Genomic DNA, 26,387 nt, shown 5'->3' on the forward strand with positions numbered 1-26,387 from the left:
CACACACGCAAAGGACGGTTTTTATTGGGGTCTGGTCGTAGGAGAGCAGTTGTACTGACCAACACACAGAAGCAGCTTAGCTGTGCCAAAATAATCCGTTAAAAAAATACTGGCGGCAAGAACCGAGTGTGGCACACCCGCCACGACGGGGCTGTAAACTCCGGGACAGTCCGTGAGGAGCGAGGCCACAGCTCACAGGCACCGGGATCCTCCTCCCCACAATAAATATGGAAAGAGCCAAGTACATAAAACAAGGAATGATCTCATCGATACAATATCTAAAGTTATTTACAGATCCTGGCTTTGCTTACCATTAATTACACAATTTTGGACAGGTTCTCTTTCGATCGTTTTCCTTCATCACGAGTAGCTGTTCGTGTGAAATCTGCTCCTTTTTGTTTTAAAGGACCTAGTGAGGCACTGGAAGTGCTCACAAACCCCCTCTCCGAGGATGCTCCTGCTTTATTCTGTTTTTCACACACTTTTTTTTTTTTTTGTGCCATCTCACCCACTGCCTGCTCTCTCCATTTCCCTGAGGAGAAGATGCCTGCTACCAACAGGAAAGCTTCTTCCCAGCCCATCTCCTTTTCAAGCCTGGAAACACAGCGTGTCACACAAACCCAGACCAACCTGGCCCTGGACAAAGCCACCTTCCTGCAGCTGTCCTCAGGTTCTCTGCCAAATCCCTGCCTGGACACATCGCCAGCCAGCAGCATCAGTCTCATCACTGTCCCCACCAGGGCACCTTTCCAGGGGTGACAGTAAGGAGCCACAAATGCCACTGGCACAGTCTCACCCACCACCAGCTCCCCCCTCCCTCCAGGAACAGCTTGGGCTACAGCTCGCCCCAAAATCCAAAGGGATCAGAGAGGGAAACGGGAAAGAAGGCAGAGACTGCTCTGGGAGCACAGCAGGGATCCCTCCCTGCCCCTGGCAGCCCCTCAGCAAGGAGAGAACTTCAGCAGCAGGAAAATGCCACATTTCACCCCAGAAATGCCACGGGGATCAGCTCTGACCAGCACAGACCCCCAGCCCCACCGCTGTGCAAACTGAGAGCACACAAGTTATACCTCGAGCATTCCTCAAACTGCACAACTGCAATTATTTTTAGGAACTGAGCGACCTGATAAATTTAGGGCTCTTTCTGTACCTCACTGGGGATGGAGGTGCTGGGGGGTTGGCTCTGCAGATGTGCCCAGCAGAGGCAGCTCCTGGAGCAATGGCACCACAGGGGGGTCCTGCCTGGGTGTCACCCTCCCCACACCCCCAGGGACAGTCCCTGCAGGGTCCCAGGGTGGCCATTCCCCTCCTGGGATGTGACACCAAGCAGGGTCCTGCCCTGGCTCTAGGATCTGCTGGATCAAGCACTGCTCCTGCCTCAGGATCCTGTTTTTAAGGATCAAGAGATCCCCCTCACACACCAAACCCCTCTCTAGTAAGGACATTTTGGGTCCTGCAGCCCAGCCCCATGTCCAGGGCTCCAGGCTCTCCCTCCACTCGCTGCTTCCCCTTGGAATGACAGAGCTCTGCAATTCCCTGATGGCTGAGCTGGATCAAACACCAATGCTGACTCCTTGCCCCAATTTAGGTCATTAATTCTCTTTAACTCAGCACAGACTCCTGTGAATGAACACATGCTCTGGGAATGCTGGGGGATAAAGGAGAAATTTGGAAATATCCCATCGAGGGGTGAATTTGCAGGAGTTTTCCTGGTGTTTCTGCCTTCAGGAGCCACCTGAGTTGGTCCTGACAGAGCCTGGAGTCCCAGTGCTGGGAGAGAGGGGCTGCACAACCTCAGGGAATCTATCCCTACTTTGTAGTGAAAAACAGAATAAAACTGGCTGATCCTGCTTGAAAGGAGCTGCCACTTCCATACATGTACGGAGCAGAAATTCTGTGGAATGTCAGAAGTTGGAGAAACATGTATTTAATAAATAATATAAAATGCTTTTTCTGTTAAAATAGAATTCTCGGGTTTATACCTACAGAGCATAGCAACCTTTACATAAACAAAATAAAGCTGAGTCTGTGATGATTAGTTTAACACAAAATAAAAATACAATTTAACAATAGTATTAAAACAGCCAATGTTCCATCCACACAATATGTACACCATGGAATAGAAACCAACAGGGAACAAAAGTAGATTATCTTGAAACTCCTCAGACATTTGGATATACATATTTTCTCTGTATATTTTAGATATCTTCCTTTTTTATTTTTACAATATTAAAATTAATACTATGCTTTGTCAAAATATGCTTCTCAGATTTATTTTTTTCCTTTAATTTGCAGAACTGACTCATTCCTTATGTTAATCAACACACCTAGAATTATTTATTGACTACTGCACACTTCAAACAGTCCCTCCTCTGGGGATATTTCGGGTGCAAACACCTCAGAGGTGGAGGAGCCATGTCACTGCCACGTGCTGGGAGGTGACACCGCCGTGCCAACGGCTGTGGGACACGGATATGGACATGGAATCAAGGGACCTGGTCCTAAAGCTGACCAGCTGCCAGGGAAAGAGCCACTCAAGAACTCCAGGGATTTCACTCCTCGTGGACTGATTCACTGCAAACCCGAGGAATGACGATGTCCCAGCGCTGGGGCTGCTCCTGCTCATGGAATATCAACCCCAAGAGCTCCTCTGGGCACCAGCAGCCGCCACTATGGGCAGGATCACAACCAGAACAAGGCTTTTTTAGAACAAACCACTGTTTCCAGCACCTCCACGCTGGGCTGCAAACACCTGAATTATCTCAAAGCCAAACCTGACTTCACAATTAAATTTCTGGGTTTTCCCCTCCATGACAGAAGTGGGAGAGGAAAATCTTCCACTGGGTTTCTAAAGGGGAGGTGCTGAATCACAGAATCATGGAATATCCTGAGCTGGAAGGGACCCACATGGATCATCAAGAGTCCAACTCCTGGCCCTGCTCAGGGCAGCCCCAAGAAATTAAGGAAAACTCGAATGTGACTGAGCCAAGGTCTATCCCCAGAGTTCCTCTCTCCCTACCTGCAAGGCTTCCCTTCCTAGACACACTTCCAGCTATTATTAGCCTGCTCCAAGATTTTTTGAAGCCTGCTGGGGGGTGGGGGAACATACCAGGAATGTCAATCCCAGCTGGATCCACTCCAGCATTACTCCAGCTTCTCTCACAGCAGCATTTCGGGAAGAACCCGTGAGACTGCAGCCAAGGCTCTGCTGGACCAGGAACAAGAACACAAAAAGCTCAAACACAACAAAGAGGAAGAAAGTTTGCACTTGGAGAAGTCGATGGCCAACACTTGGATGAAGGAATAAAAAAAAACACACAAACACACACAAAAAAAAACATTCCACAGTAAATGTTCCTTTTAACAGTTTCATAAATTTGCAAAATAATTCGCAAATAAAGGATGGATCCTAAACACACAGCCAAAGACCCTCCTGCAAATTAACACCATCAACAATCTTTTTCCAAAACAAAACCTTCAGAGACTCTGGTTCCTACACCAGGAAGGAGCAGTCTGGGGCAGTATCTAGGAGTTTCTGGTTTGGAGGGTGCAATTCCAGCTCTCCCTCCACACCAGCACATCCAGTCACTTCCACACAGAGCCCCGTTTCTTACTGGGATCCCAACTTCATTCAGGAGTTTGTCACTGTGATAACCTCTCCTCTCCTGGCTGCACAGTTAGATACAAGTCACAAAAATAAAGCTATTTTCAACTGTCAATAAATCATCTGGCTTAAGAAATCCAAATCTTTTTCTGCCCCTCCCACTGGAGGTTGGATGGAGCAGCAAGGAGCACGATAATGAGGATATTCCAAGGCCATCCCAACTCCATCACATTCCAAAATAAATGTATTTCTCTAAGTCAATATACAGCCTTCATTTCATATAAAATCTCTGGGTTTGAGGCACAATTTCCCAGCTGATGACCTGTTCCTCCCTCACTGACATCGGCACCGGAATCTGCCGACAGGGAGTGAGAATGAAATCCAGCCATGGAAAATAACTGAAGGAGAAGAATGGAACTGAGCAGGGACTAAGAAAGTAAAAACAAGTTACACAAGAACTGTGAGAAGGTTTTAACACCATCTGAGGGTTTTTTTCTAAATCAAGGAGAAAAATACGAGCATTGCATGGTATTGTAGGGAAAGCTGAACCACAGCCAGCGGGATGAGACATTTTCTATCCCAAACACTTTTTAAATACCACACACAGGATCATGGAATCATTTTAGGTTGGAAAACACCTCCAAGATCATCAAGTCCAGCCACTGAGCAATCACCTCTGACACTGCTCCTTACAGAGGAGCTGAGATGCTCAACAGGAATGACAGAGAGGCTGGCACTGTTTACACAGAATTATTTGGAAAATAAACAGGAGAGGAAAAAAAAAATCATTGAAAGAAACCACTTTCTCAGGGGGTATTTTCCGGAGTGCATTTTCCCTTTGGTGCAGCCCCAGGTGGTCAGCCAGGGTTTGCACAAGCTGTGCAGCAAAAGCAGCCCCCATGCAGAAGCAAACAGAGCCACTTAGACTACTTTTCTCCACGGAACTCCGTGGTGATCTGACAGCCACACACTCTCAACAAACCACGCACAAATTCTGCTCCCACTTACTCAGGCACAACTCCACTGTCTTCAGGGACCATGAGAGTTGTACCTCTGTAGCTGGGAAGAAAAAAATCTTCTCCAAGCTGTTCACTGAATTGGAAAAAACAGTTCAAGTTCAGCCCTGACCTCTCTCTTACAAAACACAACACCCAGGGCAAGGCCCAGCTTGAAGCTGTGGGACAGCTCAGGATCAGATCTTTCCTTCAGCATGACTTTCCACCCAACACACCTGATGCCTCAAGGTAGAATTAACATAAACCTGGCATTTGATCAGCTCATTCTGTCAGTTCCACGCTCAGTTTTCTCACACTGCACTCACTGTGGGCAGTTTGAATTCTTCAGAACAGAAAATGAGAGATCCTTTCCCAAGCCGAGCTGTGATATGTGCACGAACCTCCCAGGCCGGGCTCCAGGGGGACCTGGGGATTTTTGGGGGGATTTCTGGGGGTTTCTATGCTATGGGAACACACCTGTGTACAGCAGAGGAGGATCCCGAGTCCCAGGACTGAGGAGTGATCCGGGATACGTACCGAGGTACCCACACACACCGGAACCCAGCACACGCTCTAGAATGCACTGGATTTGAATCATTTCTTTTTTTTTAATTTTTTAAAAAGTGCAGTTGACCTGAAATGGAAAAGAACTGTCTTTTATGTTCACTGTAAACTTGTCAAAAGGAATCTGCTCTTTAAAAACTGTGCTAAAATAGTCAATTTATACAACAGAGCACTAGATGAAGCTACCATAAATTCCTCTTCACCAATTATTACTCTATTGTGTCAGTTATAGTACTGCATATACGTAGAAGAAGCAAAAATGGTGGTAGCTACTATTAGTGAGTACAACAAACCCAGGGAATAATTCGAGTTCAACGCTCCCATGAAGTAGCAATAACATTTAAACCACAGGACAGTTAGAATTCAGTACTTTGAAGTGCATCAGAGTCACACTGTTGATCATCAGCAGTATGGAGCAAGGTTATCAGAAGAGTTCAGCAGTAATGGTCGGGAAGGACACGGCAACACGACAGAGTGAGGGGCACCCACCACGGCCAAGGCGGCAGCTCCGGCTCCGTCAGTGTCACCACGGGAGTGTCACCCAGCCAGCAGCACCCGTGCCACCCCCAGCCCAGCACCACTGAGGGCATGGCAGGGGAAAAAAAAAAAAAGCCTCTTCCTTCCATCAGTAGTTCCAGAGGGACGGAGCTGGGCCGGGCCCCGCCGGGGGTGGGGACGCGTGGGAGCAAGGAGCAGCCTCTCCGCTTGGTGACTTCCAGCGCTGCCAGGGAAGGGACAGGGACCACCCCCTGCCACCCTTCCAGTCCTCACAGCCTCCGGAGACAGAGTCCTGACGTGATCCCACGCTGTAAACATCGAATTCCTCCTCTCCCGAGCGCATCCCGCCTCCAGGACTGCACAAAGTCATTCGTTCACAAGGATTCTGGGACACTCTGCAGGTTCACCAAGCAGCTCTCCCTGTGGGAAGGAACGTGGTCGGTGTCTCCTACAGCCCGTTGCTGTTCCTGTGGCTGAGCGGGGGCTTCGAGAGCTCTACGACTGTGGAGCGGGATTTATTGAGGAATTTTGGAGCCCGGCGCAGCAACCTCTGGGCCTCGGTGAAAGCCTCTGTCAGCTCTTTTTTCCACTGAACAAACTCGGGGTCGCTCTGCAAGAGACACAGAAGCAGTTTGGCACCTCATCCTACGCGGCCAACAGCGTCTTCTCTCTCAGACAGCACTTAGGGAAGTTATTTTGATTTTCCAAAGGAATGAGCAACTTTGGGTATTGCCCATGGGCAGCCTTTAGCTTCTCCATCACCCCATCCAAAGTTGGTACAATGTTTTGAGGATTTGAGCACTTTCCCCTTCCACACATGAGCTCCAGCAGCTCCCCACAGTGAGACACGAGCCAACAAGGCCCTTGGAGCACACGGAGCTTGAGAAGTTTGGGAGTTCTTAGCAATTTAATAAACCAAACTTGTTTTGTCCCAAATGCCACTGAGATCCATGACAGGAACTGGCACAGCTGCAGGTTTTTCATGCTCTCAAAACTCGAGTGTGATAAACACTTCAGCTCTGCTTCCCCAAGTGCCTTAGTTAACATGCAACAGGACGACCTGAAAAACTTGTCTATTGTTTATCATATGCAAAACAAGCTGATCGAGTTATCAAAAATCAAGTCTTACCTCACACTGTAGGACAAACTGTTTTCCTCCTTTAATTCTCAGTAAGATGCATTTCTTATCTTTAATTTGTGTTTCTTCAACAGATACTATTTGTTCCATTGTCAGCAGGTTTTGCTGCAGCATTTGCAAAAGAGCAGAGAATTAATTGCAAAAAAAAACCTCAAAAAAACCCTTGTTGCCCATCAAATAAACCCACTGTCTCATTTTCCTGGACTATCCATATGAATTAAGTGATGAACATTAAGAGTCATTACACAGACATTTATTTCTGAAGGCTGGGTCATGAACTAAAGATAGACAGTAAGGTAAGAAAGAGATTTACAAGGGGCTTGGTTGCTTCAATAGTGACAATGAAATATCAGCTCTAAAAGCCAGTAATGACAGCATGAAATAAGAATCTACAAATAGGTGTGTCTGCAAACAGCATATTCACTATTTTCCCTCAAGAGTTGCATATAATTTGATACATTTTTCAAGCATTACTGTTATTACCAAAATAAAAAAAAAAAGAAAAAAAGCCAATCTGACTACTTCAAAGAGCTGAAAGGGAATATTTCAGCACTGAATACTCACAAAGAGAACATACACAGCAGTGTGCAGGAAAACTCTCCCTATGGACTGCAGAGGACACAATGTCTTAAATTCCAAACGTTTCCTTAACTTAAATATACAAATTATCTGCCCTGCACGTGAGCACAGCTGCGCTACGCTACAGCCACTATAGCATTTTCTTGGAAATAAAATGCTATAGCATTTGTCACCTTACCAGTTTGTGTTTTTTTGTATAAATAGTCCAGAGGTCCTAAATGAAAAACAACACCATCAACTACCAAAATCCTTTAAAAACACAACAAAACAGAGCAAACAGGTTTCTCAAGTCAACTTTATGTCTCCTCCGTGCAGAGTAAGCTACCCGTTAACTACAGTGAGACTCAAAGAAGTTACTCAAATCCACTGGGCTTTTACTCAGAGGAAACTCCTTCCCCAGGAGAACTCCTGGGCACTCCAGGTGTGTCTCACCTCCACCTGCCTTCCACCACAGCTCCCCAGGGCCCCTCACTCACCCGGGACTCTCCTTCTCCTCGCCACTCCAGCCGGTTGGGGAAGAGGTAAAAGTAACGCCGCTGCCACTGAGTCAGGAAAGGGTTCCCCAGCTTGAGCATGTATCCATGCATGATACAGTCCTTCCCCAGGGCATAATCTAAACCAAGAGGAGATGTTAGCAAAGTGACAGGAGGTGCAGCTGAAAGCAATGTGAGTGAGCTCTGTGCCGAGGGGACGGAACCCCGGACCCGCCGTGGCTTCAGCAGGTTCAGATCACACACACAGCCCCAGTTCTGCCCTAACTACACAGCTGCTGTGGCTGCAGAGCAGGGACCAAGGACAGGACTTGGCTCTTAAACAAGTATCCCACTGGAGGAGGTTGTTAAAAGCACTGAACGTTGCTCTCCAGAGTTTGGGGGTTTGATGCAACACCCCCGTGCAAGCTGCAGTTCGCTGTGTAAAACCTCCTGGGGCCCTTCCCAGCTCCTGGGCAGGAAATCAAACCCCACAGACTGGGAAGTTGGGGAGGCCCTGGCACAGGGTGCCTAGAGAAGCTGTGGCTGCCCCTGGGTCCCTGGAAGTGTCAAAAGCCAGGCTGGACAGGGGTTGAAGCAAGTGGGACAGTGGAAGGTGTCCCTGCCCATGGCAGTTGGGGTGGAACTGGATGGGCTTTAAGGTCCTTTCCAACCCAAACCACTCCAAGAGTCTATGATTCCATGAATCTCTTTCCAAAGCTTGATGTCATCATCCAGCGTTTCAAAACATTAAGAAACATCTTAAGCAACACGACAGTGATTAAATGAATCCTAACGATTCCTGGGAATGACGGCAATGGGAGTCTGTGGAACTCCAAACCCAGGAACTACTACCTAAGCAGCAAAAGATGAGAGAAGTGTAAGGACAGATTACCTTCCTCGTGGCCAAGCTGCTTATTTTTAGCCCTTTTTCTGGCCTCAATTTTATCTGTGTCTGCATTTACTGCGTCATAAACAGTTTCTGCTACTTCTTGCTGCCAACGCTCCGATATTACCAGAGGGAAGTTCTTATATAATTCCTGGTCACTATCAAGCAACTTGCAAGAGAAAAACAACAAAAAACCCAACATTTTAATAACTTTCACTATTCTTATCCCCAACAGTTAATAGTTACCCATGCAACAGTAGTATTTCACAAGATGGATTGAACTCAAACCTTCACAAAACAGATGCAAGCAAGAGAAGCACAGGCACTAATTTAAGCAAAGATATTAATTTATGTGCAGAGAACAGGCCACCTGCTCAAAACTTGTTTGGTTTGATAGCTCCAAAATCCTCACTCAACACTGCCCCATAACGCTCTCTAGACATCTAAATAATTACTCCAATGTAAGCAGCAGCATTCTAAACTTTGTTGCCCAAAAACTTCCTCAGCACAAAACCCCCATGAATAAGTGAAAAGGCACCTTTTCCACAGCAGTGCCTTCCATGCTTCCACAGCTTGGCTTTATATCCTTAATAATTAACCCTCGGAATTCACCAGCATGTGCTGCAGACCTCAACCTTCCTAGTATAAAGATTCTTTTCTCCACTAATCCTTTGAGTACTTAAATTGAATTGCACTGAAGAAAATTAGGAAAAAATTCCTTTCCCGAAAGGGCTGTCCAGCACTCAGCAGGGCAGTGGTGGAGTGCCCATCCCTCGAGGGGTTTAAAGCTGTGTGGATGCAGCACCAAGAGCTGCAGGAGCAGCTTGATTCTCCCACTGCAGTCAGGCCACACTCTCCTGAAATAGATATTCTCCTCCGTTTGAGAGATCCATGCCACATCCCAGCAGGAAAACACACACCCAGAAGATCTCTCTGCTATTGTGGGGACTCCCTGCGGCACCCGGGGAAGGGGGAACAGCCACAGGGATCCCCCCTCGTATCCCCAAAGCTCACGTGCTCTTCTCAGGGCCACATGACACTCTGCAGGATAAACACAATCCCAGGGACCAGCGAGAAGAGCAAGGGGTTCAAACTGTGGTGCCCAGGGCAGAGAGGGTTCCTGGCACCTCGCTGGCAGCTGACTCAGGCAGGAATGCTCCCTCTGCCTCTGAACACCTGTGACACCCGGGGCGGGGGGGCTGTGCTATCCCTCCTTGACTCACCCCCAGGGGTAAATTTATCCCTGAGCTATGAGATTCTGAGATCAAACTGGAGATGACAGAGCACTGACCGGCTGGTGATTCACATTCTGCGATAGGATTTCTCACTAAATCATGTTATTGAGAGTATCTGATCCCCTCATGAAATCAAAAGGCTGCCTGGTTCCTCCTTGCAAAATGTTCCTCTGAATTGTGGCATTGCAGGATTACAGGAGGCTGGAATCCTGCCAGGCTAACATTGATGCTGAAGATGTGGAATTTTCTGGGATAAAGAACACCCTGGGCTCTCTGCACTTTTCTATGCCAACTTCTGTCACCACAGCAGGTGACACTGACAGATGAGCTCCCTTTTAGGCTCAGTGAGTACTTAATGGGGCTTTTTGCTTATAAAGTTTAGAACAATTAGTTTGCCTCCTGACTCATTTCTGTAAGAACAAGAACAAGGTCTGTTCTACTGCAGAAATGGGTGATGAAAACAATGAAGGGCACTGACCCAAGCCCTGCTGTCCCGAAGTCCCATGGGAAGCTTCAGAGAGTAAAGGAATTTACAGGAGGGTCACCCCCTACATGTGAGTCCCAAAGAGGCCAGCAGCTTTAACTTCTCTCTTCTTAAAAATAAGTTATATTATTTTCATTATATCTTGGATATTATCAGAAGCTGATAATTTCTTTTACCACTTTTCTAACTTGTGACATTGCTACCATTAACACAGTTTGCCATTTTTAAGAGTTCTTCTTGGCACTCAACGACCATTCAACTATTAAAATAAGGTTTAGCTCCATTTCTCTAAGCTACCAGAAACAAATCTCAACTTTCAAACACACAAACTATAAGGTATTCTTGAAAATCTGAGGCTTTCCCAGTTGTTTCCTGACCATTTGAAACATTTCCTTTATCACATAAAACTTTTGGTAAGAAAGTAGATTTCAGTTAATCTAAAAATATAAGGACATGGCAAGCAAGAAGGAACAGCGTAAACCAAACGCGGATGTTCCGGTTCTAGTTCTAGCTCCAGTTCTAGTTCTAGCTCTGGTTCTAGTACTCTGGCTGGAATTTGGTCCGGGTTTTCACTCCAACCGGGCAACTCCATTCCGGACTGAGGAAGAAATCCAGTCTGGGCTTTCACTCAAACCAGCTGACTCCATTCCAGGCTCTGGCCAAAATCCCATCCAGGTTTTCACTCCAACTGGGCAGCCGGTTCTAGTTCTAGTCTGGTTCTAAGTTCTGGCTCTGGTTCTAGGTCTAGTTCTAGTTCTGGTGGAACCACCAGGGATTGATTTTCCCAGCCTGCAGGAATTCCTTGCACATCCAGAGCCCTGAAGCAAAGGAATGTCACACACACATGGAAAGCCAAGCACAGCAGCCCCAGTGCCACCTTCCACCACTGAGAGTTGGGTACCTTAATGCCTTTAGTGTCCTCTTCATCAAACGAGCCAATATCAAAAGCATCTGCTGCATTGACTTCTCCCCGGGGAGGAATCAGGGGGGGAGGGTACTAGAAATTGAAATCAGCATCATTAAAGACAAATTAATGGGCATTATTTAACTCCATTCTGTAGTCATGCACAACCTTTGTATTTTTGGAACAGATTACACCTGACTGTGCCAGTGTCCCTTTTGGAATTAAACTTCAGTGCAAAATTGTTGGCACTTCTTTTAATTAGATCTCCTTCAAAAATCTGGGGCTAAAACTCCTCAGTTTAGAGATATCAAAGGATAGGAAACCATATAGTCATTTGACCCTGGAAATGTAATAACTCACTCCTAACAATCAGAGAGATCTGCAGTAATGAATATTCATCAACAACCCTCCCTGTATTTGTGTGAGTGAGCACTTGTGCTGGGCACTGTGACCCTCAAGTTTTCTGTTCAGTACCTGTTTGGGTTTATTTTCCTTTTACTGCTTTTAGCTTTTTAGTCAGCTAAAATTACAGTCTTCATCCTTTACCTTCTGTAAATAGACTTGCTGCCAATCAATGCCTTTGAAGAAAGGATGTTCCTTTACTTCTTGTGCGCTGCAAAACAGAAGTGACTGAAGTCAACAAACGAAGGGGCTTTTCAAGTGTATTCAAGGAATACAAAGCCTTCAAAGGTCACAGTTCTATCACTTGAGAACATGGGGGAAACGCTCTTTTTTGCTAGAAAAACATAAGAATTCCTCAGTAAACAACAGGAGAGAGGATTTTCATGTGGAAACACTTGGAACAGTGCTCTAGGGCTGGCAGGCAAGAACTCCTGATAGCACTCTGTCATTTCCAACAGCAAACAACGTTCCTGTGTTGTCAGATCCCAACACTGATCTGGGTCAGATCCCAACACTGATCTGGGTCAGATCCCAATCACTGCATGTAAATAAACAGATTACTCCACTCTATTTCACATTATACAAATTTTATGGGAAAAAAAATCAACTGCTCTTGTTATGCCCCAAGGAAAAGCGATCTCAGGTCATTATCAAAGAGGGCTCCAAGACAAAACCCCTCTGATTCTCCCACTGGAATTGGAGCCAGCCCCAGGCTCAGGTGTGACCATCAGCTACCTGTTATCACACATCCCCATGGTTTCTCAACAGTTGTTTACTCCTTTTCTCTCTCAGTCTCACACTGGTTTTTAAAGCAGGAGATAACAATTTCATGAACAGGTACTAAGCAAGGAGAGCTTGGCAGGAGCAAGGAGTGTTTTGTAGTCATGAAACAAAACAAAAACTCTTTTCCTTAGAATAAAGAAGTGACATAGGCAGAACCAGCCATACTCACAGCTTTTTGCTTGGTGGTTTTGGGATTGTGGGGGGTGGGGGGGGTTTGTATGTAATATGCTCCTATCACAATAGATACAACACAAGCAATAAATTTTCCCTATCAGTATGTCTGAGTCAAGTCATATGATTTCATGCCAAAACAGATTCAGGCAAAACCAGAAAAACAACCAAAGGATGAGAAGTAGGAACACCACCCAATGCAAGCATGACAGCAGGGAACTCAGGGGAAGGCTTTAAGGACAGAGATTGTCCAAAAAAACATGTCCAAATCGAAGGAAGCCGAAAAGTAATTCCATGCAGCAGCACTTTTTAATGCTCTCTTTCCAAAATTAAAATCCTCACAACAGGAAGCAGATTCTCACTTGAAATGAATTCACTCATTGACAGAGAAGTGGAAATTTTTCAAGGCAGAGGTCCAAGGAGAAGACAACACCTACCTTCTTCCTTGGCATCCAAGCCTCTTGCTCACATCCCGCTGCAGGAGCCCTTCCAGCAGGGACTTCAGCTCGGGAGAAAAGGAATCCGGGAGCTCCACATTCTGCGGAGAAAGGAAGTGCAGAGAGATTACTCCACGATGGAAGTGGTGTGTTCTGCTTTCTTGTCTCTGATGGTGTTTGCAAACAGCTCTCCCACGTGCAAATACAGCTCTGGGAGAGAGCAGGGGGTGCAGTTCCAGTTTTAGGGGGAATGGGAGCTCAGGGAACGTGGGGATGTCCCTGAGGCCAGGCCTTACCACGGTGAGCGTCATCCGGTCGATCTCGTGCTTATCTTTGGTTTTGTGCTGCCTGAAAGGGCTGTGCCTGTGCAAAGAAGGAAAAAGAATTCTAACAAATGGAAAGCCACAGCATATCAGTGTATTTCTGCTGTGGCAATGCCAGGAAAGAGCCGAGCATCCTGTTAGTCCCATCCTTCCCCCTCATCAATCCTGTCCTGCAGAACAATCTGATCCACAGGAAGGCGAGTAGAAAGCCGGGTAATTCTTAAACAGCGATCTGGCCTAAAAGATGTGCTTCAAATGCCTCACCAGTTACATCGACCTCCCAAAAACCTGAGCAGTTTTCAGCTAACAAGAAAACCTCGAGCAGCCATCACCCACAGGGATTTAAATCCAAGGATTTCTATCAGGAAGGTGAGCATGACCCACTGAACTCACCACTCCCCATCACGGAGAATAAGGAGATAAGAGATCACAGATCCCACAGCATCAGCCACTGGAAAGATATCTGATGGTATCTTGTAAATTATCAGCTTCATCCCTTTCCTGCTTTATAATTCTGATTTGAATTTGAATTTTCCTCTAAGCTATGGAAGACTGTGGCACATTAGAGATTTATCACACAGTTCTTCAAGAAAGAAAGCAGTATTGTAATAAGAGATAGTTTGATTACATTTAGGCTATATTCCCTGCTTCTTTTCTTTAAAACCTTGAGGGGATGATGCTTTTCACAAACAAAATGTTATTCACTTATCAGTTCCATTAATTAGCTATTCTAAAGCATTCTGGTTTACCACATGGCAGAGTGTACCAGCAGGTTTCAACTGGAGACCCGCTACTCCCAAGTTATTTTCCTTTTATTCTCAAAAATGTGCTGATTGATGGATGCAATGGATGGACCAGGACTTCAATTTTTCTCTTTTTAGCATGACAGGTAAATGGTTCCCACACAGCCTCATGTACTCTGACAAGGAGGCTCTGAGTAGATCAGGGAAGAAAATGATTCACTGGCGACTTATGGGCAGATTCTGTGCCAGACTAAATTTACCAAATACCAAGAAATGGCACCGTGTGCCCAGCCCTTGTTTTGGGATGTGTTTAATTGGCTTCAGAACAGATGAGGAATGAGAGCTCACCGTGAATAATGCTCTGGGCTTCTGGCTGAGCACTGCTACCACCCTGAACATCTCTGCCAGGGAGAATCACAGCCCGGAGACCAGCAATTTAAACACCACTTCTTTCTTTATTTGCACCCTTACATTGTCTGCTTTGTGCACAATTAATGTTAAATTGATACAGTTCTAGAGTTCAATTCACAAGTCACACACTGACCTTCCTTTGTACAGTGTCTGGATGGAGATAAAAGCTTGTAATTAATTACGTGTGAGGACACAGGATGACCTAATGATCAACCTTTACAGAGAAGCACTGTGAAAAGCCTCAGATTTCTTCTGGCTTGTCAGTAACAGTGAGGATGCCATTTTCAACAAGCACTTGCCCATCAGTGCTTGTTGACTGCTCAGATAAATCCCATGGCATTAATCAATTCTAGACACGTTAAGTTTAATGAGAAGGCAATTGCTGACAAAGCTGCCATTATCGTGTACCTTTGGACACTGATAAGGTAACAGGCCAGATTCAGCAAATGGAAGGATCCACACTTTGTACCTGGCCCAAACCCTGCAAGGGGAAAGGATGAGTAGCACAAAAAATGGGACCAGTGCAGCCAAGAGCTTCTCCACAGCACCAGGTCTCAGCCTAACACAAAGCCCACGATTTAACAGGGCTGCTTAGAGCATTCCAAGGAGCAACACCACAGCATTTACAACACTACCAGCTGCCAAGAGAGGAGTAAACTGCTGCCAGCAGCAGTTCAAAGAGCAGATAGAGGACCTGCCCTCCTCATGTCCCACACCTGTAGCTACTACAGGACACAGGGCTTGGGTTTGGTTTGGAAGAAAAAAGCCTGGTTTTGTCTGACATGGGGACACGGGGCAGCACTGAGGAATCACTTCAGACAATCTGTGACACAGCATGTCCTGCTATTCCAAGGGACACGCACAGAGGCCCCCAGGCTCCCAAAGGCAAGGCAGGAGCCCCACTCACCCCCTCAGCAGCTTGAAGAGCATGCAGCCCAGGGAGAACCAGTCAGCACTGCTGTCGTAGGCTGTGCCCTTCTGCAGCACCTCGGGGGCCATGTACCCGTGGGTTCCTCTGCAGAGCACAACAGCACAGAACATTCATTACACCCAACATTATCACTGGAAAAAAAAAATCATTAAAAATCGGTATTCTCTCAATTAGACAGCTCAGTTTGGAGAGAATTAATTTTAATAATTTTATTTTGCTTCCAACGGGTTTCATCTGTCGCTTGTGTGAGCACAGGACACTCCTGAACTCACCCTGGGACCACAAGAAGCAGCCACCAGGTATTGCTTTTACCCTTGACGTACTCAACACATATGGACTTTTTTCAAGAAGCTACTGAATTGCAAATCTCTTTAAGGTGTCACAGGTTGGAGTTTCCCTTTTTGCATAAATTCCGAGATTAAATCAGGGCAATTGAGGTCCTAAGAACAAAACATGCCAGGTAAGACGTGAATCCACACACAACTCCAGGAATTCAGATCCTAGTTAAATCCTGATGGCAAGAGGCAGAAAGGAATGTAATTTGCCTCTGGTTCCATGAAGATCCAGAAAGAGAAAGACACAATAAATCCAGGATTTTAGTCAGTTTGGGAATACTTAATTACCAGGTTGGGACAATTAAAGCAATCTGGTACTTTAACTCAGTCAGGTTCTTCTCTGAGCAGTGAATCATCCCGAAATAATGTGTCATCTCCCAGCCATGCCTACACATCAGCTGCTACAACTGTGCAGGAAAACAGGGAGAGGAGCCCAAAAAACCTCATTAGAACCTCCAGCTCAGCAAGCCTGGGCCACACAAGTGTCATTCCTCCCCTTCAGGCAAAGTTAAGTTATAAAGACAAATTCAGGCTGTATTTAGGACTACCTCTATGTGCAGCAAAGCTCCCAGACACAATACTTACACACTGGCATGTGGCTTCTTTTTGGAGAAGTCACAAGCCAGCCCAAGGTCTGATATCCTCACGTGCCCATGTTCATCCAGCAGGATATTTGCAGGCTGCAACACAACACAGGGAGGTGAGTGCTTGGTATTCTCCAGCTGACAACTGCAAACTCTCACAGCACAGCAACTCAAACATCAATACTCCCTGGTAATTGGTAATTGCCTTCTTTTATTTAACATCAATATACCAGGCACTTCCTAGATAAAAATCTGCGTTCTCAGAGAGCACTACCATCAACTCCACAGGTTACGAAATACTGAATAACAGAAGGGAACAACCAGGCAAGGTTTGAAACACAAAGCAGGTAATAAATGAATAATCCATTCTGGCCTCAAGTTGCTTTCGGTTTCTTCACAGCAGGGTCTGTGTGTGGCTCTTAAACCTTTTATTCTCAGTCTCTGGGCAGACTTTTATCCCCTTGTGCTGTCACTTGGTTCAGGGACTCTTCTCTGGGACCTGTCCTTGGTTTCCCAGCTGTCAGTGAAAACCCTCCAGCATCTCTTGTGCTGTTGTTCCCCATCACACACAAAAACCTCTCTCAGGGCTCCCAAAAACACAGTATATCCTCTAAATAATTCCCATCAGGGAGATAAGTAACACTTCACAGGATTTACTGACCCCTAGGAAGCCTCTCCCAGGCTGGTTAAACTGGATAAAGGCACAGATTAGAACGACTGTGAAAACTAATCACAAAAATCAGGCAGATAAAGAAATAATCCTGCCAAGGAAAGGTTTCAGGAAAGATAATCCATGGAAGTTATCTGAGGGCCTGAGTGGATGCAGGCAACCACCAACCATTACCTTCAGGTCTCTGTACACCACGAAGCGATTGTGCATGTGCTCTAACCCCAGGATGATTTCAGTAGCATAAAACCTCATCTCTTTTTCAGAAAACACTCCGTGCTGGGAGAGGTGGTAGTGCAAATCTCCTCCTGAAATGAGAATTGAGATGTAATTAAGTGAACGGTAAAATCTTACCCTGCAGGCAGACAGGGTGACACCGTGGGGGAACAGCACAGCTTTTGTAGGTTTTTATCACCTGTGGAGCACACAGCCCCACCCCCTGCAAATCTGTGCCGTGACAAAATAGCTGAGAAAGTTCCTACAGAGATTTGATCAGTCTGAAACTCCATTTTAAAATGCGTTTATTTCATAAACATTTGCATTCAGTGACTAATCCAGCAGAGGACTTCCACACAAGCAAAGGCTGTACCACACATTGGCTTGTGGAGAGCTGAATAAATCAGCACACAGAGCAGCCCAGGCTTGAGGGACCAACTATCTCAGCAACCCTCCTGCCAGAATTTCTGTAACATCATCATCATCATCTGAGCAAGTCTTGCTTACCATTCATGAGGTCCAGAATGAAGCAGAGCTTGTCAGGGGTGTGGAAGGCATAGGTCATACAGACTATAAAAGGACAGTCCTGCAAGGGAAGAGCAAAGAGGTTCAGCTCGGGCAAAAAGCAAAGTGTGACTTTAGGAAAGCTAAAAATACATCTGGTATTTTTCCTGTGCTATTTGCCAGTACTCCCAAGTTCTCTCCTCAATCCTGAAATGCTGCTACACTTGGTAACCACTGTCCCCCCATGAGGGCCCTGCCCAGGTGACAGTGAAGGTGTTTGGCCCCCACAACAGAGGAATGCAAACACACCAGGCAGGAAGCTGGGATTCTCGAGTGTTACAATGTACAGGAAGCAGCAACAGCAACATCCAGATCAGCAAAACCCACAACACAAGGGCTGTGGGAGCAGGTTTAAGAGGCCAGAGCAGAGCAGCCGTGGCAGGGTTGAGATTACACCCATCTGATGCACCTGAACCTCAATTCACCCCATGTTTAAGACAAGCAGCCATAAAAAAATTGCACCAGAAAAACACATCTTTGTTCCCAAGGCCTGCCCATGTGCTGGTACCTCCATGGCCCACACATCCAGGGTCTGGCAGACCTTCCCCTGCACTGGGTCTATGCTGGATCAAGGGCTAATTCATAATTATGGAATTGCTGAGGTTGGAGAAACCCTCTGAGATCACTGAGCCCATCCCCCAGCACTGCCAGGGCCACCACTAACCCGTGTCCCCAAGTGCCACATCCACACATCCGTTCAATCCTTCCTGGGATGTGACTCCACCACCGCCCTGGGCAGCTGTGCCAGGGCTGGAGAATCCTTTCCACGAAGAATGGACCTGCTTTGGTCCTGCTGGCCACACTATTGCTGACACAAGCCAGGAAGCTCTTGGCTAAGGACCAGAGGGTGGCTGTCACCTCATCAACTTCCTCTCCAAAGCCACATGGGATGGAATCATGGAATGTTTTGGGCTGGGAGGGACCTTAAAGCTTATCTTGTTCTAAACCCCTGCTATGGGCCGGGACACCTTGTGGTACAGAATGAGGGCTGTTTGGTGAGTCTGCAGTGATCCCTTTGGGAATGGCTGTGCTCCTGGGCTGCCCCACTGCTCATAGGATCCCAAAGCACCGAGGCTGGCAGGGACACAATCCCAGAGGAGCCCAGGCCAGCCCTCAGGAAGCAGAGCGTGGCCTCACGTGACTCCAACAATGCTCCTGGCGCTGCAGGATGGACAAGGGAAAGCTCTGGGAATCTCTGACAGGAACTGGCTCCCTTTCCCAAATTAGAAACAGCAAAACACGGCGGCCTTGGGCAGCGCGGGGCCGGCCCCGGAGAGAGGAAAGGGAGGGACAGGGACACTTCAGAGCCCCTTCATCCTTCCACGAGGTTGGAACATAAAGGTTTCTAGAGCTGCCTGTAACCCCACAGTGCCTGGGTACATCCTGCCCTTCTCCAACCCAACTGCACTTGATGTTTTGCTCCCCACAAACGGGAGGGATGGGTGTGAAACACCTGCACAACATCCAGGAAAAAAAGCCAAAATTCCTAAATGGCCCTAAAAATAAGGAGCCTGATGTGGTGTCTAACACAAGATAGCGCCTCTGGTTATGAACTCTGTGTTGGGGACTATTGTAGCTGCCACTTAACTTCACAACAGCAGCTTTAGCAGAATTATTAACTTAATTTCCTGCATCGACTGGGTAATTCAGAAGCGTGCCCAAGCAGGGCTCCTAAAATTTCAGAGCAATCTAATTACCCAGAAGGATTTAGTGGTAGAATTTAAACACCACACATAGACAAATAAAAAGGTTTTGTTTTTTTCTATAATATAGCTTGCTTAGACTTTTTAAAAATAAAAGTTATCTGGAAGTGTAAATGTGATGCATAACTCCTTTTTGTGCAAGCATTCCTAACTTCGTCACTACCCTCTGCCTGCTTAACAGGGAGAAAAAACGTACTGCAGTATTTTCCTGACACAAAAACCACAGCAAAAGAGTACTCTACAGCATAAAAATTAAAAAAAAAAAAAAGAAACACCCTACAGTTATTTTTTAAAGGACACATAAAGCAATAAAATCAATTTCCCAGGAGAGCAATTCTTCATTGCAGTCAAGTTTCTGCTCTGATGAAAATAAGCACCATTATGACATTAATGTGTGAATTAAGACCAGTTTGGAAAGAGTTCCTTACATGCAAGCAGTTCTGGATTGAGTCCAGAGAACTGCTGAAGTCAAATTTGTAGCAATAAATCATGTGGAAAGAAAAAAAAATATTAGAGCAACCATAAAAAAAAAGAAGTAGAAATACGATATTTTAAAGACATTAGCACATTAAAAAGTGCTCTAGGAGGAAACCTTTGGTTTTGACTCTTCACTGAAAGCCAAGCACTTGGCTTTGGGGCACAAAGTGACAGCAAACAGGGGACAAAGGCATCCAGAGCACAGAGCAGCTGTGTCCCATTTTAACTGGAGAGCAGCTCTGTCCTGACACGTCACACAAAGATGTGTCAGTCACTGATTAAAACGTGTGACAACCAACCAAGTACCTGTTCTGCTCTAAAAAAACCAGATTACAAATCTCAGAGGGTTATTGCTCCCCCCTCGTGGTGGGTGGGACTCCTGGGGTGTCTTGGGCAGGACTCTCCAACTGAGGATATTCTGGGATTATGTTTATCATCCCTTGGAGGAAATCTAGAATCCAGCCATCAGTAAAATCATCTCAGGAAGATCTGGGTAAGGCAGCTGAACTGCTGAGGTTTTTTAGAAAGAAAAAACTGGGAGCCACAACAGAGAGCCCTGCACAGCCCCTGGTCTTGCAACAGACAGATGGAACGATCCCCTCCTGCCCTCAGGAAAAGATTTGTGGAATAACCACTTCCTTCCACCTTGGCACCTTGGGACTGGCTGGTTTCACAGGGTCCATCACCACCTTGGTGATTTCCATGTTCCAGTTTTCGAACAGAAATCAGGCAAATATTGGCTACGACAGAAATTAAACTTATTTTTCTTTTAACAGAAAGTAAAATCTTTTCCCTGCTCTGTGACCTTCCAAGGATTTCACAACACCTTCCCAGCCTGAAGGTCTCTGTGGGAGGGGAAGATGGGGCCTGCGCCTCGCAGAAGAGGAAACCCAAAGCTCAGTGACAGTTTGTCCCCGTTACACCACAGTGACACAGCAAAGACACCAACGGAGACTGAGCCCTGCAGAGCCCAGTTTGGTGCCACCAGGCCCATCCAAGAGGCTCCAGATGCTCTGCAGAGCAGGGCTGTGCTCCTGAACCCACTGGAAACGTGGCCACGGAGAGCTGCTCTCACCACACAGCCACCCCAGCATGGAGAGCTCCCTGCTCCAGGAGTGCCGGGGAATGCCAGAGCTCGAGGTGGATTAACAGAACTGATTACACAACCAGCTGTGCCATCTGCACAGCTGTTATTATTATGCCTTTTGCAGAGACATCTGGATTCCCAGTTAAATGACTAATTGTACTGTGATGGACTTTCCAGTTCCATTTGTGCTCCCAGCAGCACAGAACTGTCCCTGGGCACTCCACGTGCCACTGCAGCCTCCCAGCTTCTATTCAGGGCTTGAAGGAATTCTCTTATCCCACCCTCTTCAAACCCATCTCACTCTGCATATTCCAAGTGCTCCAGCCTCTCCTGCCCAGCTGTACCTGACCTAAATGAGCAGCACTTTGTACAAAACCTCACTTTGTACAAAACCTCTCTTCAAAGTCTTTCGAATTTTCGGAGAATCTGAAAGAAATGTCACCCTAATGAGCTGATAATCCTTAACAAAAGAAACAAATGGTTCCCTCCTGCTGCTCCCCCTGCTCAAAGCCTCACTGTGTGCTGGCCTGCGAGAAAACTGCCTCCACCTGCAGCTCCTGAGCTATTTTCTCTTGGAATCATCTCTAGGCATGCAAGTTCACATTGAGTGCTGGAGCCACAGAATCACAAATTAAAGTTAATGGGATAATTATTCCTCATTTGCCTCGATTTCCAGACCTACTCCTCACTGGTTTTCAGGAATCCTGACACACGTGGACAAACCACAATTTATCTCTGGTGAAAAACAGGTAATTTGATTAAAAAGTCTGAGGGGACAAATCACAGATCCCAGAATGGTTTGGGTTGGAAGGGACCTTAAAATTCATCCAGTTCCACCCCAGCAAGGCAGGGACACTTTCCACTGTCCCAGGTTGCTCCAAGCCCTGTCCAACCTGGCCTTGGATACTTCCAGGGATCCAGAGGCAGCCACAGCTTCTCTGAACAACCTGTACCAGGGCCTCCCCACCCTCACAGGGAAGAATTCCTTCCTAATATCCCATCTAACCCTGCCCTGTGACAGTGGGAAACCATTCCCTCTTATCCCAAGTCCCTTTTCAGCTCTCCAGGAGCCCCTTGAGGCACTGGAAGGAGCTCTAAGCTCTCCCCGGAGCCTTGGCAGTGCAGGGATAATGCCTGGACTTGAGGATCTTCAAGCTCTGTCCCACAGAAAAGATCCTCAGAACAAAGCCCACTGCAGGGAATCCTGCTCCTTGCACAGCTCTGGCACAAACCTGGAACAACACCACACAGGATTCCTCCTCATCCCTCGGGCGTGTGCTGGGAGCGGGGGCTGTGTTCCCACACTGTTGAATTCCTGCTCCACAAGGTGAGGGAAGTGAACCTTGCTGCCAGCATCACTTGTAGCCATGGTAACCGTGGTGCCACTGCAGTGAGGGCAGAGCCACCTCCAATCCTGCCTGGGATTTCTCGGAGCCCAACTCACCTCAGCCACCACCCAGGGCTGGGGAGCCAACAGCAGGCAGGTGCTGGCCTTTTTGCACACACCAGTGATGGTTTCAACTTTGCATTTTAGTTAATCTGATTTTCAATAAATCAGATTAGTTAAATTATATTTTTATTTTAAATTTATAATTTAAAATACATTCTATTTTTTATTGTATTTTTAGAATATTTTTATATTTAAATTTAATATTTTATATATATTAATATAATTTATATTTATATTTAAATCTATAAATAGACTGGACTGGCTTGGTACATCTTGACTCAGCTACAGTACATAGAAAACAAAAAAGGAAAAAATTGGATATCGGAGTTACAGGAAAAGGAGGATGAACTGGAGTTTTGTCTGCAGTAGCACTTTAGATTCCACAGAAATACTATCTAACTACAGTAAAAAAAAAAAAAGGGAATCTTTTTTACAAGACAGAATCGTGTTTTGGAAAAGTTTCAAACAAAAATACTTTTAAAAGGATATTTAAAAAGTCAGGAGGGTGGGAGGATGAATTACCTCAGAAATGGGCACCCCCTCAAGCCTCTGCAGCAAAGATGCTCATTCTGTAGGACCCAAACTGATCAGGCAACTTTGGCTTTCCCTTCTCATTTCAGACACATTGCAAGAATCAGGGGGAGGCTCCAGTGGGGGTTAATTTTTGCATGTCACACAATGGAATTGATGGAATATGCATTATATGTAACAGCTTTTACATTATATGGAAGAAAGAAAGAGTAACATAGTGATACTTACTCCTGTACTGACAAGAGACAGCATAATTCTTTCATTTAAGGCTAATGTTTCTCCTTGCTTCATCTTGATCCTCTTCTTATCTAAACATTTCATTGCATACCTGAAAAAAAAAAAACCAAAAAAAACCAACCATTCAGAAAAAGCACCAAAAATCTCCTCTATCAGGACTATTCACTGGCAGACCGGCCATGCACATTTACAGGATCCTGCAAGCAAGCTCTTGAAAGACTTAAACCCAGGACTAAAAACATCATTTCAGGCTAAACAGAAAACCTCTAAAAATCTCCCAGAATTAACACATTTCCAGCAGAAGCCTCCTGACAGAGAAATGTGCTTTAACAAATAATTCCATGTCCAAACCATCACAGTGAGATAGGAATTACACAACATATATTCATTTTCTCATACCTACAAGCAAGGATCTGCCATAGGAATTAAATAACAGGAACTCTGTTATGGATCCATTTAATTCCAACAGCTTCAGCTCTACCAGGAAAGCAATATCTTGAACACACGCTGAGATTTATATATATGTATTTTTTTTCCCTTAATTTTCTTTCTACTCAGAAAAAGGTCAGATACACACAAGAAAGCTTTTTTAGTCTTCTACCATCTGTGCTACACAAATTAATAAAATTTTGCTCACAAAGGATGTTACCCTAACAACCACAGGAGGATATGATACAGGCTGGGTGTTTTTCCAAGACGATGGGTGAGTTCATTAACAGACATCAGTGAGAAGGACACGTGTGTCCCTCCACAGAACACCCCTAGACATGGGCACCCATGGATTTTTAGGAAAACATCACATTACAGCAGTGCTTCAATGCCCATCCCCATCCAGCCCTGGGGCCTCACCTTGGCTCCAGCTCCCCAAAAACAGCCACGTCATTTCTGACAGCAATGTGCTGGGAGCGGGGGAGTGAGGGTGAATTTTAACTTTCCAGGCTGGGAATATATTCATGTGCTCTTGCTGAGGAGTCTGTGATGGGTGAGTAAAAATGAGCCCTGACCTTGCCCTGACTGGAGAGTGGGACTGGGGATGTTCAAGGCTGATGGAAATCACAGAATCACAGAATGGTTTTAAGGGACCTCAAATTCATGGGCAGGGACACCTTCCACTATCCCAGGTGGCTCCAAGCCCTGTCCAACCTGGCCTTGGACACTTCCAGGGGATCAGGGGCAGCCACAGCTTCTCTGGGAACCTGTCCCAAATCAAGTGTGTCACTGTCCTGCTGTCCCTCTCCCTGGAATGCTGCATCCTGGCCCCGCTCTAGAGATCCTTGCAGGGGTGTCTGGCAGAAGGCTCAGGTGTGTGGGTGCTCAGTGAACACTGCTGGTGTTATCTGGGAGGGAGGGGAGGCTTCCCACGCTCCTTGCAGGCTCTAAGTGCAGCAGAGGCAGCCATCTAGAGGGGATGGGATCTGGGTTAGGGACGGGCACACAGGTTTGGATCAAGAAAGAACTAAACCAAACCTCTACCCAGAAGCTGAACCTCACCTTAAGTTTTGCTTCAGATTTGAAAAAGAAGGTTGGTTTTCCCACATTTTGCTTTCCTTTGCTCTATTTGTATCTGATAAAACCTGTCCCTTGGTTCACTTTTCCTATCCTTCTCACTTCCCAAGGGTTTATCCACCTCCTGCCAGAGCCCTACTCAGACAAAGGGATGGCTGGCACTCAGAACTGCCTGCTGAGTGTGCCTCAAGCTAAATAAAATGTTTATTTTTGTACATGGACAAATGAATGAAATGTACATGCACAAAAAGGACCAAGGCAAGAATAAAGCCAGCATTGTAAGTAAGAATATTAATATAAATACTTGAAGTCACTGTAGAAATACTGAATATAATAATAGCAACATTAAGACATCTTCCACTTGTTGAGAGTCCGAAGTTTATTACTAACAAGGGTGTCAGGCATGCAAAAGTGCCAGAGGAGGCAGCTGGAAGCAGAGATGGGCACCTCACACATGCCCTGCTCACTTGGAAGGGAAATGTTTAAGGATGAGCTGTGGACTAAAACTGTGAGGAGAAAAGCAAGATGACAGGGTGGGGTGTAAATAAAGAAATGAATTGATATTGAAAACAACTGGTTCAATCCATGCCCAGATGTTCAGATCAGAACATCATGGGACAATGATGCCTAAAAATGGAAATCTGATGATCAGGGAGGAGGTGTGTGAATAGTAAGATCACAAAAAGAATTAAAAACCACCCAGGGCTGACCCTGGAGCTCCCACGGAGAGCTCTGGGAAGCAAAAGTCCAGCAGTGGAATATCCCCTTCCACATGGCAGCAGGGATCACAGGGATCATGTGCATTTTTGCATTTTCCACTGGTTTTGACAGGACGTTTCCATGTGCCCAGGAGCTGTGTGAGACTGAGCCCCTGCAGGGCATGGAAGAGGATCCATGAGCAAACTGAGCCTGCAGTGAGCTAGGAATCAGAACCTCTGGGGATAAAACTTCATCACAAAGAACTTTACAGCAATGTGACGCTGCTTTCCAGTGATTTCCTAAGAAACGATTGGAAGGATTTCCCCACTAGTCCAGAGTTTACAATCACCTCTGCCACAGAGTGTTTGATACTCACATTTTTCCAGTGTCTGCTTTTCTGCAGCCGTACACTTCACCAAATCCCCCTCTTCCTATTATTCTATGTACACTAAAATCATTCATGGTCAGCTGCAAATGGAAACAGAAACAACAAAACAAAACCTTCATTTTTCCCAGCATTAAAAAAACTTACTGTGAAAACATCTAAATGATCTATGAATGTGTTGAGATCCTCAACTGTAATCCAATAGCATTTATGGTGTTGGAAAAGGAGCCCCTTATTGTTGATATTTCCATGTACTTGGAAGCACTACAGTGTGAAGTAGCAACAAGGGGGATGATGTTCCCAAAAACTGCCAGTCTCACTCAGGGCTGTTTTTGCAGCCCAAGCTGTCACAGAGAAGTGCAGAGGGACAAAAGCAGAGGCCAAG

General features: G+C 46.0%; 1 protein-coding gene across 1 annotated transcript in view; it reads right to left on the bottom strand.

Moving 5' to 3' along the window:
• Positions 1–2: 2 nt before the first annotated feature.
• Positions 3–26,387, bottom strand: part of GRK3 (G protein-coupled receptor kinase 3) — a 60,131-nt gene continuing 33,746 nt past the window's right edge. The window contains exons 8-21 of the mRNA XM_066199380.1: positions 25,994–26,085; positions 23,404–23,503; positions 17,871–17,949; positions 17,325–17,455; positions 16,482–16,576; positions 15,538–15,645; positions 13,450–13,516; positions 13,154–13,254; positions 11,907–11,973; positions 11,358–11,453; positions 8,744–8,906; positions 7,855–7,991; positions 6,791–6,904; positions 3–6,271 (exon numbers count right to left, since the gene is read on the bottom strand). Coding sequence (XP_066055477.1) covers positions 6,110–6,271; positions 6,791–6,904; positions 7,855–7,991; positions 8,744–8,906; positions 11,358–11,453; positions 11,907–11,973; positions 13,154–13,254; positions 13,450–13,516; positions 15,538–15,645; positions 16,482–16,576; positions 17,325–17,455; positions 17,871–17,949; positions 23,404–23,503; positions 25,994–26,085 — 1,512 coding nt within the window. The 3' untranslated portion in view covers positions 3–6,109. The remainder of the gene's footprint in view (positions 6,272–6,790; positions 6,905–7,854; positions 7,992–8,743; positions 8,907–11,357; positions 11,454–11,906; positions 11,974–13,153; positions 13,255–13,449; positions 13,517–15,537; positions 15,646–16,481; positions 16,577–17,324; positions 17,456–17,870; positions 17,950–23,403; positions 23,504–25,993; positions 26,086–26,387) is intronic.

This window comes from Chamaea fasciata, unplaced genomic scaffold (assembly GCF_029207755.1).
Source record: "Chamaea fasciata isolate MVZ Bird 193981 ecotype frontalis unplaced genomic scaffold, bChaFas1.0.hap1 SCAF_18, whole genome shotgun sequence".
Lineage (NCBI taxonomy): Eukaryota > Metazoa > Chordata > Aves > Passeriformes > Sylviidae > Chamaea > Chamaea fasciata.